The sequence below is a fragment of the Dreissena polymorpha genome, chromosome 16 (assembly GCF_020536995.1).
Source record: "Dreissena polymorpha isolate Duluth1 chromosome 16, UMN_Dpol_1.0, whole genome shotgun sequence".
Taxonomy (NCBI): Eukaryota; Metazoa; Mollusca; class Bivalvia; order Myida; family Dreissenidae; genus Dreissena; species Dreissena polymorpha.
In genome coordinates this window covers 31,360,467-31,378,089 of record NC_068370.1, presented here as the reverse complement: position 1 = coordinate 31,378,089, position 17,623 = coordinate 31,360,467, and the positions used below count along the sequence as shown (strand labels likewise).

Sequence of the window (17,623 nt, the reverse complement as noted above, 5' to 3'; positions counted from 1 at the left end):
TTAAAGATCTATAAATACATTTCTTGTATACATAGATCTTTGCTCTGTTTAAAGCATTCATGCAAAGTTTATCTGCAATTCCAAAAATAGAACGCATGTGTCGCGTGTCTCATTCAATGCTTTGTACATATGGTGATCTTGTAATCATTATTTTGAGGTCATGGAAAGTAAATCGTGCTGTGAATAATATTTTATGCAAACATGGATACAAACATAAATTAATTAAAAAAACTTATATGATTTCATACCACACCAAATCTGGTTGGGTATCACAACACTTTTTTTAATATAAAATAACCTCTGTAAATTTTCTATACGCAACTTTTGACATAGCACATCAAATATGTCTCGTCTTAGCCCAGAATGACTAAATATCGGAAAGGGCACCTTTGCTATTCAGTCGTACCCTTTCATAACCTATTATTTTGTCCAAAACCTTAAAACAAACAAGACAAGATGGTCTCGTTTTACTCCATAACTTTATTCAGTCAAAATATTAAGATAAATACAAATGGCTAAAAAATAAATAACCAGTGCTTAAAACAAAACAAAAATGTCATACAATATTTAGACTTGCATTAACAAAAAGTTCACAATCATTATCAAACTGTGTTATCAAGAAATAACCCATTCAACAATACCAGACTAAACCACAAAAACTGCATAGCTCTATTACACCTTCTACCACAACTGTAATACTGTGTTTCAAAGTAGGCAATATGGTCAAAAGAATATAAACAGTTCGCAAGCTACATATGCAGAGCCGAGAGTTAAGTTTTTTAATCTTATATAGAAAATAACAAACATTAAACAGAATCACCCTCAGCCCTAAAAATAGCTTTTTTTCATTTTCGTCTTTTTTTCTAGAAGCGTTCTTAAAGAAAAGCCTTCATGTCAAACGATTGCTTAAATAGGTGATAGTATGACATACATGTAAACTCGACCATAGCTTTTACTCATAATTAATCAGAACAAGGTGTCCAATATAATTTGTTTCAACTGATGTAAACTGAAAGTGGACAACAAATAATCTATAGAGTGACATGTGTAAGAGTACATTAACAGTGTAAAATTACTGAGAAGAAAAATTCAAGAAAGAAAGTTAGAAATATTTTTTAAAAGTACACACATTTGGAACAGTGCATTTTAACAGTGCACCAAGTGGACACTGACATAAGAATGTTGGTAAATACGTAGTAAATTAACACATGAAGAGTTAACTTCACACATGAATTTCAGAAATTTTGATGTTGTCATAGCTTTTTGTGCATAAAAGCTAGTCATCATACAATAATTAAAGGCAAATTACAAAGTCTCTACGATATACTAAAATGTTTGGTCAACTGTGGATTTCTTGAGATTCAAAATCAATCCTGTCACACAAACGTGTATTGTTTCTTTTCTCTCTGTGTAACAGTAACATGCACCCTACCGGGTATTCAAAAGCTGATCAGCTTGACATTTCACAGTGCAACCTTCAATAAAAGCTTGTCTCACAAGAGTTTGAGACGCACTAAGAGTTGCGTTTATTGTTCATTTTCAGTTTAGTTTCTATGTATGACCTTAAAACATTATCCATCCATCCTAGTCATGATAACAGTTGACTGTAATTTCAGTTAAGTTCTCCTTATTTGCATATCCAGGGCATTACTTTCTTTGAGACAGAATGCTGCTGTGAAAATATATTTTTTTAATCTGGTATAATATAGGTAAGCTGAAACGCTGTACGGGCCCTATTACTACAAGATTATAGATCTGTGTAAAGTATGACTGTATATGTCTACCAACAGCAATTCCCAAAGAGACCTTACTGTTACACATACAACTCTGTAATAAACAACAAGGCAACTCTTACAAAGATTCCAACAACAAAGCACTCAATAACTTTGGCACATAAGATAGACAGAAAAAAAAGAGCAATACTTAGAATTGGAGGATACAGTCTCATTCAGCATAAACGTTTATATGGTCTTTCTTTTCATTGATTCATGTCTGAAAAAAAACACACTAAGAAGTGGATAGATTGATTTTTTGTGAATGTAGGTAACATTATAGTAAAAAAAGTAGTAAAAGTTTCTCTTATCATAAAATTGTGTCAGTTAGTGGGGTTTTAACAAGTGATTTGGCAATAATGCATTAATTTAAAACTTAAATAGTGAAAATAAGAAGCAGAGTTCAACTTTTGCTTTTGATCAAGTCCCTTAGAAAATCAAATAAATTTAGAAACCATTTGTACTATATTCACGTTTTAAAACCTTCATTTCCTTCATAACAATATTGATGAACAACAAACAGCATTAAAATCTGAACAGACTGCCAGTTACTCTCAGTTACTTCTGCTTTTATGATGGTTGTATTTAACCATTTGTACTATGCTCCCGAGCAAGAAAGGGTTAACCATTTATCATATTTATCTAATTATGGCAAATATTGTTGAAAAGACAAAAGACAAGTTATTAAAGAAATTGTTATTCTGAGTGATATTAGTGAATATTAATGTATTTTAGTTGTTACACTGTTCAGTTGTACCTCTTCTGGAGTCTAAACCAATATATTGTTATTACAAACAGTTTATATAATGTACTTGAATTTACACAGTATAAAATATCACTACACAAACTGGTGAATGTATTTACATAATGACAAAAATGTTACTATAACATTTTGCATAGAGGCATCTTTTGGGTATTTTTCCATTTTGCATATTTACATCTGTTTTTGTCAATGATATTATTGCTTATATTTCAAAGTCTAAGAGTCGGCAGAAATCTATTAAATAATACTGCATACACTAGTTTATTTCATTTGGCGCTCCGTTTTCGGACAAAAAAAGGAAGAGAGACAGGAAAAAGTAAATCATAATACATGTGCTCTGCAGCCAAACTACAATAAGTTTTCTATTTCTATTAGTTTTTAGAAAAAAATAAATAGAGAAATCCCATTAAGTCCATAATTTTATTGCGAGTTAAATAAACTATTGAAATACCTCCATGAGGAAAGAAGGAATTCATGGTTTTCAGATTAATCTATATTCTTTCAATATACTTTCACTAAAGTGTGTATTTTGAAGCATCCTTTACAAGAAAAAATGTGTTGAAAACTTTTCACAAGAAAAAATTCAAAGCTCGAGCTGTAAATAATGATTGAATAAACAACATCTATGCTGAATCAGCAAAATAACACTGCATAACATACAAATCAATAGCTGATGGCTGCATAATACTGAAAGACCGTGACAATAGTAAGGCAACAATTTGTAATGTTTTGGTTTCAAATGCAATACTAATATACAAGACTTGCTCTGAGAAAACGGGGCTAAATGCACCTGCCTTAAGTGTCGTCTCAGATTAGGACGACAGTTTCCGCTTTTATAGAATGTTTCCTTAAAAGTATGTCTCTTCTAAACGAAACTCAAGTCTATGCAGAAAGTATCGTTCCTGATGAGCCTTTGCAGAGGGCACAGGCTAATCTGGGATGCCACTTTACACACATGCATTTACCCTTTCAGTGCGGGAACCGAATTTTGAAGGCCTGTGCAAACAGTTTGGATCCAGATGAGACGCCACAGAACGTGGTGTCTCATCAGGATCCAAACTGTTTGCTGTTCTGATAGTATTCTTTGAAAAAAAATCGAAGAAAATGCTAATTTTAGAAATTTAGCAGACAACATTTTAGCAGACGACAAATTTCCCAGCATGCAAAGGGTTAAACCCCATTTTTCCAGAGCACAGCTCATACTTATCTGCTATGATTCACAGAGAAGAAATGCACAGTAAGTAGTGAAGACAGATGACAGAAGTGCGACCATGAGGCTAACAACAGGTGGTGCGACTTATATTTGGATCAAAGATATATTTTCTAAAGACCACAACCAAAACAGATATTTTTATTTCACTAATGTGCTAACATGAAGTTTGAATTTAAAGCTCGCAAAATTCTGAGATACAAATTTGCCAAGAGAGTTTTGACCAGTTTTGTTTAAGTACTAAACAGCCGTTACATCAGCATATATTACAGAGTCTCTAAATCATGGTCTGCTAGTGGCGTCATTCAAAATGACCGAACTGTTACTGAACCAGGATGTTTTAAGATTCATTGTTGCATTATTCACAGTCACCAGTAGGTAAAATAGAAAAGACCATAAGATTTCTGATTATTTCTTTCCTTTTTGAAGTTGATTGAAAAGCCACTTGCAAAACCTTTTTAGTAAAAGTTTTACAGTAATTTTTTTTTCAAATACTAATACGTTTAAAAACTTTGACTGAAATGATTTAAAAAAAATGCTATGCAATCAAATTATTTAACCATAAATTAAGGAAGTGACAATTCATAATAGCTTAAATGTTTCAAAGAGAAAGTCACATGATACATAAACCTCTTTTTACACAGATTCGAGAGTACAGAGAGGAAATTTATACAGACATAAAACTTTTTTCAGAATTAAAAAACAACAAAAGAAAAACAAGTCAATTTCAATATTCCATCACAGCTTCTTTTTTTGATAATAAACCTTCCAAAATTTCTGTTACCATAGAAACAATAATCAACTGATTTCCATGGCAACAAACTTTCATCAGACTCTGATAAGATATATAAAACAAATCATCTGTTACAACACTGTCAATAATAAATTAATTGCTATGTATGCAAACATAGTACGTATATACACTATTTACATGTTTTACATTATTTTACATTAAAGTTAACAAGCTATTTACAGGGCAATAAAATAAAATCCACCAACAGTATATAAGTTGAAAACAAAACTCCGAAACGCACGAGTAACGCTACAACAAATCGCAACAACAATTTTGAAATGATCAATGGATATGTGTTAGTTACATCATGGTCTCCTATCATAACAAAGCATATTTAATTTCGAAACAATAACTATGTTATTTACTACAATCAAATTTATCCCAATATCGGATCATTCTTACCATTGGCTACTATACGTACTTAGACAACTTCAAAAATAAAATACATTTTTTTATTAACTGGTTTATGAACCCAGAATTCAATATAAAACTATTAAACAATTTCTACTGGACAGCCGCATTAAGTGGCCTATATTTCTCGGATGGCTAAACCAAACATAGATCAAGAAATATTATTCTTTAATGGAAAATTAATGTTGGCTTTTAACACCTATGTAAGTTTATTCGGGTTCTACATTGATATAACACAGCTCTTTGTTTTTACACAATCAATCCATTAAAATTGCCTACGTATGAAGCATATACATTATTTAACCCACATCATGCAAACATGGGTCTTATGTCATTGTCAAGCATAGCTCAAGACATGCCTGGTCATAACATCCTGAGCAAACTTCATGGATTCTCAGGCTGGAAGGCATAATACCCATTTTCGCAAAACCTGGCTAATTTTTAAAAGGGACTTATTAATATCCATTATTTGTAACAGTGTTTGCAATATCTATTGTCATAAATAATGGAATAGAAATTAATCATAAACTTACACTCACAGGCTACTTCTTGTGACTAATATCTACAATGTTTCATCAAAAATCTCAAATAACATTAAAGGAGATTTTCGTCAGATACCTATTTTTAAGTCTGATAAACAATCAAGACAAATACAAACACATGAAAAATAGAACTATAATTAAAGCAAAATGATTTGGCACTCATGGGCATTTTAAAAACAATACAAAAATTATAATTCGCGAAAAACTGCGATACACTGCAATCAAAATTGCAGAAAGGTATAACAGTTAAATATTTTATCATCACTGTGTATTTACTGTTTATACTTTCATTATTTTTTTCAGCAATGAGTTCTACATTTACACATGCTTGCGGTCAAACAACGCTATTTACTAATCGCTACAAATTTCTTTACTCACTTCAAAAATACACCTTGAAGAAACTACATTATAAGGTCGTTAAAATGTGCATAATCGACTCAACATAAAAAGTATTAGTAACAAAAACATTAACTCTTAATATTAGAGTCATCATATTATTATATCTTAGGTAGGACAAAATTTACATATTGGAAAATGGAGATGTCATTTATGTCCAATTAATGTACATAAAACAATGATCCATAATACATTTCCTTACTGTTTCAAAAGTAAATGAGTGAGTCAGTGGATAGAGGCAAATCAATTAAGAAAATGTTTGTACTATTTGATCCACGAAAGTGACACTTTGTTGGTAAAGTAATGAGGTAGATTCATCTACAACATCCATGAAGAAGTTTCAATCTAATATACTGTAAACTCATTATTATTTGTGGGACATTAGTTTTCATTAAAATTTGTGGGTTTATCAATCCAATAATTTAACCCTTTGCATACTGGGAAATTTGTTGTCTGCTAAAATGTCGTTCGCTGAATTTCTAAAATCAGCATTTTCTTCATTTTTTTTCAAAGAATACTATCAGAATAGCAAACGGTTTGGATCCTGATGAGACGCCATGTTCTGTGGCGTCTCGACTGGATCCTAACTGTTTGCAAAGGCCTTCAAAATTCAGTTCCAGCACTGAAAGAGTTAACACAAACACATCGAAAAATGACTGACGCAAATGTCTCTGCTGTTTTTTTTTATATTACCAGAAATCCATAAATTTACATATAACAAATATATTTGTGAAAAACCACGAAATTTGATGATGACAAATATAAATGATTTTACAGTATTCGTGCTCAAAGAACACTGCAAAAGGTTGTAAAATGTACAGGGATTCTCAGGCTTTAAGGGTGCCTTGTGAAAATTACAATTTTTAATAATCTGCCTTTGTGATGAAATTAAGAAAACATCTGAATACAAACAAAATCTTGATACATGCATGACTTTTCACTTTAACATGTGAACAGGTTAACTCGAATTTGTGACAAGTTGTTTTTCAAATTATGGACATACATATCTGAACTCTTAAGAAAAGTAATTTGATGTGGTCTTAAGCGAGATATTTATGAAAGCACGAACATCTGATCTTGTTCAGAAATTCATGTGATTCTAGCAATTATATTTAAAAACAATACAAAAAAACCACTCTCTGTCCCAGTCACTTGCTCGAAAAAAACAAAACACAAACAAAAATACTTAATAAAAATCAAGCATCATTAAGTGAAACGCAATAACATCAGCATGACTTTACTGAGAAAACTATAATAAAATAAAATAATATTAACAAAAAATTGTATCACAGCTGGCCGCACATCGAGTGTGCAATCTCATGTTTACAATATAACCCAGCCCTGCACAGGTAACAAACAAAATAGCAACAACATACTAAACAACATAGACTGACAACAGTGTCCTCAGTCATGCTTTCTCCGGCCAACAGCCCTCCAACAAAATTGCTTATTTTTTTAAATACTGGCATTTAATTACGAAATAAAAAATGTTAAAACAGTTAGATTTCATACTATTGCTGTACCATGTACCTTGTCTGTTCATTCGCTTTGATATAATTGCCTTTATTGAACGCTGGCTTGTGGGAAAAAAATATATGAAGATCAATTCTTTTCTTTTCTACGGAAAATCAAGCAAAGTATTTGTTTTGTCATTTGATATTAAAGCTACTTGGCTAGCTTGTCACTTTGTAACACGCAAGTATGTAAAATTTGGATAAAACAATGTGTGTCAAGAAATAAATATTCATTACTTGTATACAAACCTATTTCTCATAGGTAAACAAAACAAGCTCTATGACATTTTTTAAACATAAATGAGTCTCGCTGTGGGAACACAGGGCTTAATGCAAGTGCATAAAGTGTCTTCCCAGAATAGCCTGTGCAGTCCTCACAGTTCTAAAATGGACAATACTTTCTGCCTACACTGGATTTTTGTTTACAAGAGACATTATTTTGAATAAAAATATCATGAAAGCGGAAGACGTCCCTACGGACTGCACAGGCCAATCAGGGATCGCACTTAAATCAGGGACCACACTTAAAGAAAATGCATTAAGACCATTTTCCCCAAAATTTTGTTCAAATATATTCCTTGCCAGATAACTTAACAAGCTTCAAAAATTACAGAGTGTTTTCCAAAAGGTGACAGAGTTCCAAAAGGTGAACAAGTGTTTTCCAAGAGTGACAGAGTTCCAAAAGGTGACACGAGTGTTTTCCTCAGGCTACAGTGATTGTCACGTGGCCTGCTGGGCTGACTGAGATGCCTGTTTTGAAGCAGGAGGCGGGCCAGGAGTGGGGGAGCCCTGGTGATTGGCAGGCACGTGGGAGGGGCCAGAGGCCCCGCCCCCATTGTTGGTTCCGTTACCAGAGCCGGACGGTTCCATCCCGTTGTCGGAGTTGTGCAGCACCGGGAAAATGCGGTCTGTAATGAAGACTTAAGGTAAAGAAATGTACATGCATACATGAGTTCATTTGTGGTAATGGCTGTGCAATTCAATTTGTTTTTTTAACAACTTTAAGCAGATTACAATTGTGTTTTTTTTCACATGGTTAACTTAAAAAGTCACTTTGACCTTGACCTTTGACCTAGTGATCTGAAAATCAATAGGGGTCATCTGCCAGTCATGATCAATGTACCTATGAAGTTTCATGATCCTAGGCGTAAACATTATTGAGTTATCATCCAGAAACCATTTTACTGTTTTTCAAGTCACTGTGACCTTGACCTTTGACCTAGTTTCCTGAAAATCAATAGGGGTCATATGCCAGTCATGATCAATGTTCCTATGAAGTTTCATGATCCTAGGCGTAAGCATTCTTGAGTTATCATCCTGAAACCATTTTACTATTTCGAGTCACTGTGACCTTGACCTTTGACCTAGTGACCTGAAAATCAATAGGGGTCATCTGCCAGTCATGATCAATGTACCTATGAAGTTTCATGATCCTTGGCCTAAGTGTTCTTGAGTTATCATCCGGAAACCATCTGATGGACGGACCGACCGACATGTGCAAAACAATATTCCCCCTCTTCTTCAAAGGAGGGGCATAACAAAGAAACAAGAGGGCCAAGATGACCCTAGTTCGCTCACCTGAGAGGAGTCGGTTCATTCAATCTTCACCAAATGTCAAACTTGACCTAGATATTGTCCAGACAAACATCCTGGTCTAGTTTCATCATTATTTCATCTGCAAGTCATGATCAATGTACCTATGAAGTTTCATGATCCTAGGCATAAGCGTTCTTGAGTTATCATCTGGAAACCATTTTACTATTTCGTGTCACCGTGACCTTGACCTTTGAACTAGTGACCTGAAAATCAATAGGGATCATCTACGAGTCATTATCAATGTACCTATGAAGTTTCATTATCCTAGGCCTAAGCGTTCTTGAGTTATCACTCGGAAATCATTTTACTATTTCGGGTCATCGTGACCTTGACCTTTGACCTAGTGACCTGAAAATCAATGGGGGTCATCTGCGAGTCATGAACATTGTACCTCTTCTTAGAAGGGGGGGGGGGGGGGGAAATTTGAGCAAATTTCATGAAAATTGGACCAAAAATGTGACTTCTACTGTGTACACATGTTTTCACTATATACATATAGAGAAAAATGCCCCGCCCACTGGCAGCCATGTTTTTTCACCGATCCCGACCATTTTCAAACTTGTCCGAGACATCAATGGAACCAATGGTTTTGACCAACTTTCATGATGATTGGGCAAAAATTGTGATTTCTAGAGTGTTTACAAGTTTTCTCTATAGCCAAATAAGGAAAACTTCCCCGCCCACTGGCGGCCATGTTTTTCAAAGGATCGGAATCACTTTTGACCTCAACCAAGATATCATTAAGACAAACATTTTGACAAAGTTATATGAAGATTGGGCATGAAATGTGACTTCTACAGTGTTTACAAGGTTTTTCTTTTTTTTGACCTAGTGACCTAGTTTTTGACCCGGCCGAGATTTCATTGGGACAAAGCTTCTGACCAAGTTTCATGAAGATGGGACAAGAAATGTGGCCTCTAGAGTGTTTACAAGCAAATGTTAATGGACGGACGGACGGACATACCACAGACAAAGACCGGTCACAAAAGCTCACCTGAGCAATCAGGTGAGCAAAAAACAGTTCAGGCGGAAAGTGACCTCTATGATAAGCGCATGCTTCACTTTATGAACATGCATTAAGACCAGTTTTCCCAGAACGAAGCTCAAATATACCCTCTCCAAGGTGGGGATACAAAAACAAACCTTCGTTCATCAGGGGCTCGTCGGGATTCACATGCATCATGGTGGCGATCATGTTGTTGTAGTCCATGTTGTCATCGAGAGGTATTCCAAATGGGTTGGCCCAGCGAGGGATGGGTGTGGACCGGGGTGTCGTGCGCGGCGTTGCTACAGGCGACGATATGAGGCTCAATGTTGTCGGGCTGATCACCCCACTGAACGCGTTCACTGGACTGATGTTCGGGTAAAACAACTGTAATTAAATGAGTCTTTGAAAGAAAACAGATTAACAACAATCGGATTGATCTATTAAGATTCTTTTTCACTTCAAGAGGGAAGGCAATTGGAGATGACTTTTGCTGTATCAATCACTTCAAGAGGGACGGCAATTGGAGATGACTTTTGCTGTATCAATGAAGGCTGGTAAACCTAATACATGTATTGTCTTACTTGTCTATATGATTCTGAATAACATTGCTGATTCTTTGTGTAGTAAATCAATTCTGACCATATATTGTTTGGAAAAATGTATGACTAACAATTGATTTTGTCAGTCTGGCTTCAATTAAGATATAAAATGGACACAGGTTTGATCCTTCTATTTGTGAGATAAAAAATAGTGACGAAGCTGTAGTGGATATGGTGTTCGCCATGTGCCAGAGTGGTCACAGATTTGATCCCTTCTATTTGTGAAATAAACAAGCAAATTTGTTGAATTGATATCCCCCGCCAATATGCTTCTGGACACAAAAGTGTTATCTTTGACACTCAAAAAAGCATTTTTTCAAGATTCAAAGGGCCATTACTCCGTTATAAACAGATGGTGTACAATGACATTTACTATGCATCATTCTCTTATCCATATATATACTCATACCAAGTTTCAATGAAATCCGCCTAAGCACTTCCAAGATATGGCTTCAGACGGACGGAAAGACGGATGGACTGACAACGCCAAAACAATATCCCTTCGCCTATGGCGGGGGATAAAAAGAGTGACAAAGCTGTAAAGGATATGGTGTTTGACCACATTTTCAACAAGAAAGTTTGTACTACCTGATGCCCCTGTGGATGGATATGTGCAAAGCCGTGTTCTGGCCGGTTCAGCATGGCAAATGGACTAGACATGATGGACCGGTTGGCCGGCGGGGTCCCGGGGGAGTTGCTTACGTTCACCTGGCTGTTGGAGATGCTCATTGTAGAACCTGAAAGAAACCCGTTGAAATGGTTTTTTACCATTTACCACTTAAGATATGCATTCTTGCACTATTGTAGTCCTTAAGCAAATAAAAAACAAGAGAGCCATAGGCCCTAGGCGCTTACCTGAGACCCTAAGGAACTAGACTATTCAGAACAAGAGATGTGCTTGTCGGAAACACAATGCCCACTATTGCGCCGCTTTGAAGCCATCTATTCAACCTTTGACCTTGAAGGATGGCCTTGACCTTTCACCACTCAAAAATGTGCAGCTCCATGAGATACGCATGCATTTTAAATATGTAGTTGCTATCTTCAATTTTGCAAAATTTGACTTTTGAATTGACCTTGAAGGATGACCTTGACGTTTCACCACTCAAAATGTGCAGCTCCATGAGATACACATGCATGCCAAATATCAAGTTGCTATCCAGAGGGGTGCTATCAGAGGACACTGGATTATCCAGAGGGGTGCTATCAGGGGACACTGGACTATCCACAGGGTGCTATCAGGGGACACTGGACTATCCAGAGGGGTGCTATCAGGGGAAACTGGACTATCCAGAGGGGTGCTATCAGGGGACACTGGACTATCCAGAGGGGTGCTATCAGGGGAAACTGGACTATCCAGAGGGGTGCTATCAGGGGACACTGGACTATCCAGAGGGGTGCTATCAGTGGAAACTGGACTATCCAGAGGGATGCTATCAGGGGAAACTGGACTATCTACAGGGTGCTATCAGAGGACACTGGACTATCCAGAGGGGTGCTATCAGAGGACACTGGACTATCCAGAGGGATGCTATCAGAGGACACTGGACTATCAGAGGGGTGCTATCAGTTGAAACTGGACTATCCACAGGGTGCTATCAGGGGACACTGGACTATCCAGAGGGGTGCTATCAGAGGACACTGGACTATCCAGAGGGGTGCTATCAGAGGACACTGGACTATCCAGAGGGGTGCTATCAGGGGACACTGGACTATCCAGAGGGGTGCTATCAGGGGACACTGGACTATCCAGAGGGGTGCTATCAGAGGACACTGGACTATCCAGAGGGGTGCTATCAGAGGACACTGGACTATCCAGAGGGGTGCTATCAGGGGACACTGGACTATCCAGAGAGGTGCTATCAGGGGACACTGGACTATCCAGAGGGGTGCTATCAGAGGACACTGGACTATCCAGAGGGGTGCTATCAGAGGACACTGGACTATCCAGAGGGGTGCTATCAGGGGACACTGGACTATCCAGAGGGGTGCTATCAGGGGACAGTGGACTATCCAGTGGGGTTCTATCAGAGGACACTGGACTATCCAGAAGGGTGCTATCAGAGGACACTAGACTAAACAGAGGGGTGCTATCAGAGGACACTGGACTATCCAGAGGGATGCTATCAGAGGACACTGGACTATCCAGAGGGGTGCTATCAGTTGAAAATGGACTATCCAGAGGGGTGCTATCAGAGGACACTGGACTATCAGAGGGGTGCTATCAGAGGACACTGGACTATCCAGAGGGGTGCTATCAGAGGACACTGGACTATCAGAGGGGTGCTATCAGTGGAAACTGGACTATCCAGAGGGGTGCTATCAGGGGACACTGGATTATCCAGAGGGGTGCTATCAGGGAAAACTAGACTATCCAGAGGGGTGCTATCAGAGGACACTGGACTATCCAGAGGGGTGCTATCAGAGGACACTGGACTATCCAGAGGGGTGCTATCAGAGGACACTGGACTATCCAGAGGGGTGCTATCAGAGGACACTGGACTATCCAGAGGGGTGCTATCAGAGGACACTGGACTATCCAGAGGGGTGCTATCAGGGGACACTTGACTGTCCAGAGGAGTGCTAGCATGGCATACTGGACTATCCAGAGGGGTGCTATCAGTGGAAACTTGACTTTCCAGAGGGGTGCTATCAGGGGAAACTAGACTTTCCAGAGGCAAACCATCCCTATGTGGTATGATGATCAAACTGACATGCAACAGGACTGGGTTTTCAACTGGGACCATATACCCCAACCCATTCTTAGACTTGAGAATAAGGAATAGTCTTAGACTCGTGAACAATACCTCAGAGTTTGCAAAGACATAGGCTACAAATGGTTCTTATTTCATTAAGATATTGGTCTAAACAAAATATACCACGGTTGCTTCACTTGACTTTGAAGCAGTTTTAGTACATTACCATTTTAACAGTATTTGTAATTTTTAAACCTAAGTCTTAGACTCTGGTGGTAAATACCGGCTCAGGACTGCATATTGAAGCTTTCTACTCAACTTATTCGACATGGAAGTGTTTTGAACTGTTCTACTCAACTTACTCGACATGGAAGTGTTGTTGCTACTGATCACAGAGCCATCTGAGGTGCGGAGTAACGCCACTGGTCGCGCAAGGGTCGGGGGCGGAGGGGGTGGGGGCATCCCCGGGGTGTAGTAGGTCATCTTGCCCGACCCCTTACCAGGCGGGGATGATGGGTTCGACTGTAATGGCATAACAGCAAAATTGTAAGTCAGCTTTTATTAGATGTTATTTGCTTAGATGTTGTATATGAGCAGTGTCTGTAGTCCGCACAGGCTAATCAGGGATCACTCTTTCCGGGTATATGGTATTGTTGTTTAATGGATGTCTCATCTAAGCAAAATTCAAATTTAGGCAGAAAGTGTCGCATGCTATAAGCCTGTGCAGGTTGCACAGGCTAATCTGAGATGACACTTCAAGCACATGCATTGAGCCCAGTTATCTTATAGCAAGGCTCATATATAGGTAAAATGTGTGTTATTTACTACAGGCAATGAATCAAGTAGATCCAGTTATATAGAAATATCTAAGCAAATATGACACACACATGCAGCTCCATGTTTGCACTGTATTGAGCATATTTTTGTTACAAGAAACAATGGTTGTGTTTAATGAAATATTACGTACAGAATATTACACTTGTCACTTGTATGTATCAGTTCAGAGGATTGAGGTATGCTGTATCACACGAAAAGGGGAACCACCGCGAATGTAATATTAACACAGTGCAAAGCACTCTACTGCCACAAACTATGATCAGCGTTATATTCCGCGTGTAATAGTTTATATTTATCAAATAAAGCCATTGTTTCTTGTTACAAAAATTGACTTGGAATTTGGACCAATTAACTAGTGTAATATTCTTTTTATCATCTACCACAAAGAACTTCAAAAATACATTCGCCAATATTATTTCAACGAAAAGTAACAATAATGACTCCAATCAGTGCGCTGTATTCAGTTTAATGAGATGCAGAAGTAGATTATTGATGTTTGCCATCGTATAACCTCATCAGCAATAGAAATCTCATCAGAAACTCTATAAATTATAACTGTAACTATTAATGTCGTTTGTTTGCAATTAGACTTCCATTAAACAAGAGGGCCAAGATGGCCCTAGTTTGCTCACCTTTTTTTACAAGGCCTTGTTCATTGCTTACAGGTTGTTGAAAATTCAGTACTCTAGAGCATATTAGATTGGTTCTCTTCTGTTTACTTTTGCAGTGTGAGCATAGGATTAATTCCGATTGAGTTCTGTCCATTTTCATGTTTTTTTTGCAATGCAAACATTTGCAAGAAATGCTAATTCTACATGTGTTTACAGGGTTTTAGTAAGATTTGGACTCGAAATGTGGCCTCTAGAGTGTTTACAAGGTTTCTCTATAGCCAAAGAAGGAATACTGCCCCGCCCACTGGTGGCCATGTTTTTCAACAGACCGGAACCACTTTCAAACTCAACCAACATATCATCAAGACAAAATTTTTGACAAAGTTACATGAAAGATTGGACATGAAATGTGACTTCTACAGTGTTTACAAGGTTTTTCATTTTTTTGACCTAGTGACCTAGTTTTTGACCCAGCATGACCCAGTTTCGAACTCCATCGAGGTTTCATTGGGACAAATCTTCTGTATAAGTTTCTTGAAGATAGGACAAGAAATGAGGCCTCTAGAGTGTTAACAAGGTTTCTCTATAGCCAAATAAGGAAAACTGTCCCCCCCCCCCACCGGCGGCCATGTTTTTCAACGGACCGGAACCACTTTTTAACTCAACCAACATTTTATTAAGACAAACATTTTGACAAAGTTACATGAAGATTGGGCATGAAATGTGACTTCTACAGTGTTTACAAGGTTGTTGTTTTTTTTTTACATAGTGACCTAGTATTTGACCCAGCATGACCCAGTTTCGAACTTGATCGAGGTATCATTGGGACAAATCTTCTGACCAAGTTTCATGAAGATCGGACAAGAAATGAGGCCTCTAGAGTGTATACAAACCAAATGTGGACGACGGACAGACAGACAGACGACGGACAAAGACCGATCATAAAAGCAAGCTCACCTGAGCAATCAGGTGATAAAATGCACACAGTTCTTACCTGGCCTTGAGGGTTTGGTGCTTCCTGGCAAACAAGAGAGACAAAGTCCTGAAATGTGTCGCCACTGTGACCATGGCCACCCTGGTCCGAGTACTTGAGCACTCCGTGGCCATGACTCGAGTTCAGCGCCATTGGCTGCATGCCTGGAGAGAAAGGGAGGTCAGTCAGCAAGGGATGTAAATCAAGAGGTTTATCTAAAAGGGAGGTAAATCAAGATTCAATCAGTTTTTTTTAAGTACTGGAGTAAATGTTATGCTTTATGACATAATTTCAGTTGTAGCCACTTTGAAAGTAAATAATTTTTGTTTTGCTGGCTACAAAAGATGATTTTCAAATTAGAAATCTTCTGAATATAATGATGTGTTTGTTGTAATGCTATAATATTTGCATGTTGTATTACAAGCAATATTCTTTAAAACAACATAATGTACAAGGCAAAGACACATGTGAAGGTGAATATCTATAGTAGTTCTATATTATATGTAAACTTACAGCTGAATTCCTTTAAATTAAAACAAGAAATGTGACCATGCCAACAAACTAGATTTTCAAATATTGCCCGATTTATTTAGTTGAATTAGTTTAAGATTGGAAGCAAGGTCTGCCTGTAAACTACCTAAACATTCATTTAAAGCACAACTGTCCCATGCTAACTCCAATTATTGAGCAGAAACCATTTTTCATATTTTATGCAACTATGGCCTTGACCCAACCAGCACTTGATGCAATTCCTCCCTGCATGTAAGCTAAGTACAAACAAGGGACAAAATTGTCACAAAACCAGGTTTTCATTGTGAAAACAAGATTTCTTTGAGAAACACAATGCCCCCCAGTAAGCCAAAAATGAAGTTGCTATGTAGTTTATCAGGGTTGCCACCAACCTGATGAAATAAAATTCCCTGACTTTTCACTGACTTTTCCCTGACCAAATCTTGGTTTTTACTGACTAATTTCGGGACATATTCAGCCTCCTCCTCCCGATACAGCTGACCAAATCCACCCATTTAATGTTTCTTTTATTCTTTAACATATAATATTTAACAACTAACAAAGCAGTACTACTTGTACACTGATCTATGCATGATGCAAGGCTATATAGTAAAAAATCAATAGAGGTCATCTGCAAGTCATGATAAATGTACCTATGAAGTTTCATGATCCTAGGCCTAAGTATTCTTGAGTTATCACCCGGAAATCATTTTACAGTTTCGAGTCACTGTGACCTTGACCTTTGACCTAGTGACCTGAAAATCAATAGGGGTCATCTGCCAGTCATGATCAATGTACCTATGAAGTTTCATGAACCTAGGAAGGTTTTGTTTTTGGCCCGATTTTATAGCCGAAATTAGGCTTTATTCCCAATCGCAAAAAGTATACTTTTTTCTTAACCAAATTTTCAATTTTCTAAGTATAAAAAGGGCAAATAATTCTGTCAAAATGCACGCCAGAGATATCTAACTTTGCCTGCCCAGTCCCCTCATGATAGTAAGTAAGTGTACCAAGTTTGAATGCAATAGCTTTGATACTTTATGAGAAAAGTGGACCTAAACACAAAACTTAACCAGACGCCTACGCCAAGGTGATGACAATAGCTCATAACTTTTTTTCAAATGACCTTGACCTTTGACCTAGTGACCTGAAAAACAATAGGGGTCATCTGCGAGTCATGATCAATGTACTTATGAAGTTTCATGATCCTAGGCGTAAGCGTCCTTTAGTTATCATCCGGAAACCATCTGGTGGACGGACCGCCCGAACGACGGACCGACCAACCGAAAGACATGAGCAAAACAATATACCCCCTCTTCTTCAAAGGGGGGCATAAAAAAGTCTGATAAAGGGAGACAACTCAAACTGAACTTTTAAAGTGAACAAACAAAATTAACCCCCTTTGTTTCAAA

The 17,623-nt window shown here is 37.5% G+C and overlaps 1 protein-coding gene across 3 annotated transcripts in view; it reads right to left on the bottom strand.

The window, feature by feature from the left end:
• Positions 1-462: 462 nt before the first annotated feature.
• Positions 463-17,623, bottom strand: part of LOC127861439 (nuclear factor 1 A-type-like) — a 94,361-nt gene continuing 77,200 nt past the window's right edge. For all 3 annotated transcript variants that reach the window (XM_052399921.1, XM_052399922.1, XM_052399923.1), the window contains 5 exons: positions 15,723-15,865; positions 13,643-13,802; positions 11,173-11,321; positions 10,141-10,369; positions 463-8,309 (listed from right to left, as the gene is read on the bottom strand). In XM_052399921.1, the coding sequence (XP_052255881.1) occupies positions 8,122-8,309; positions 10,141-10,369; positions 11,173-11,321; positions 13,643-13,802; positions 15,723-15,865 (869 nt within the window). In that variant the 3' untranslated portion in view covers positions 463-8,121. The remainder of the gene's footprint in view (positions 8,310-10,140; positions 10,370-11,172; positions 11,322-13,642; positions 13,803-15,722; positions 15,866-17,623) is intronic.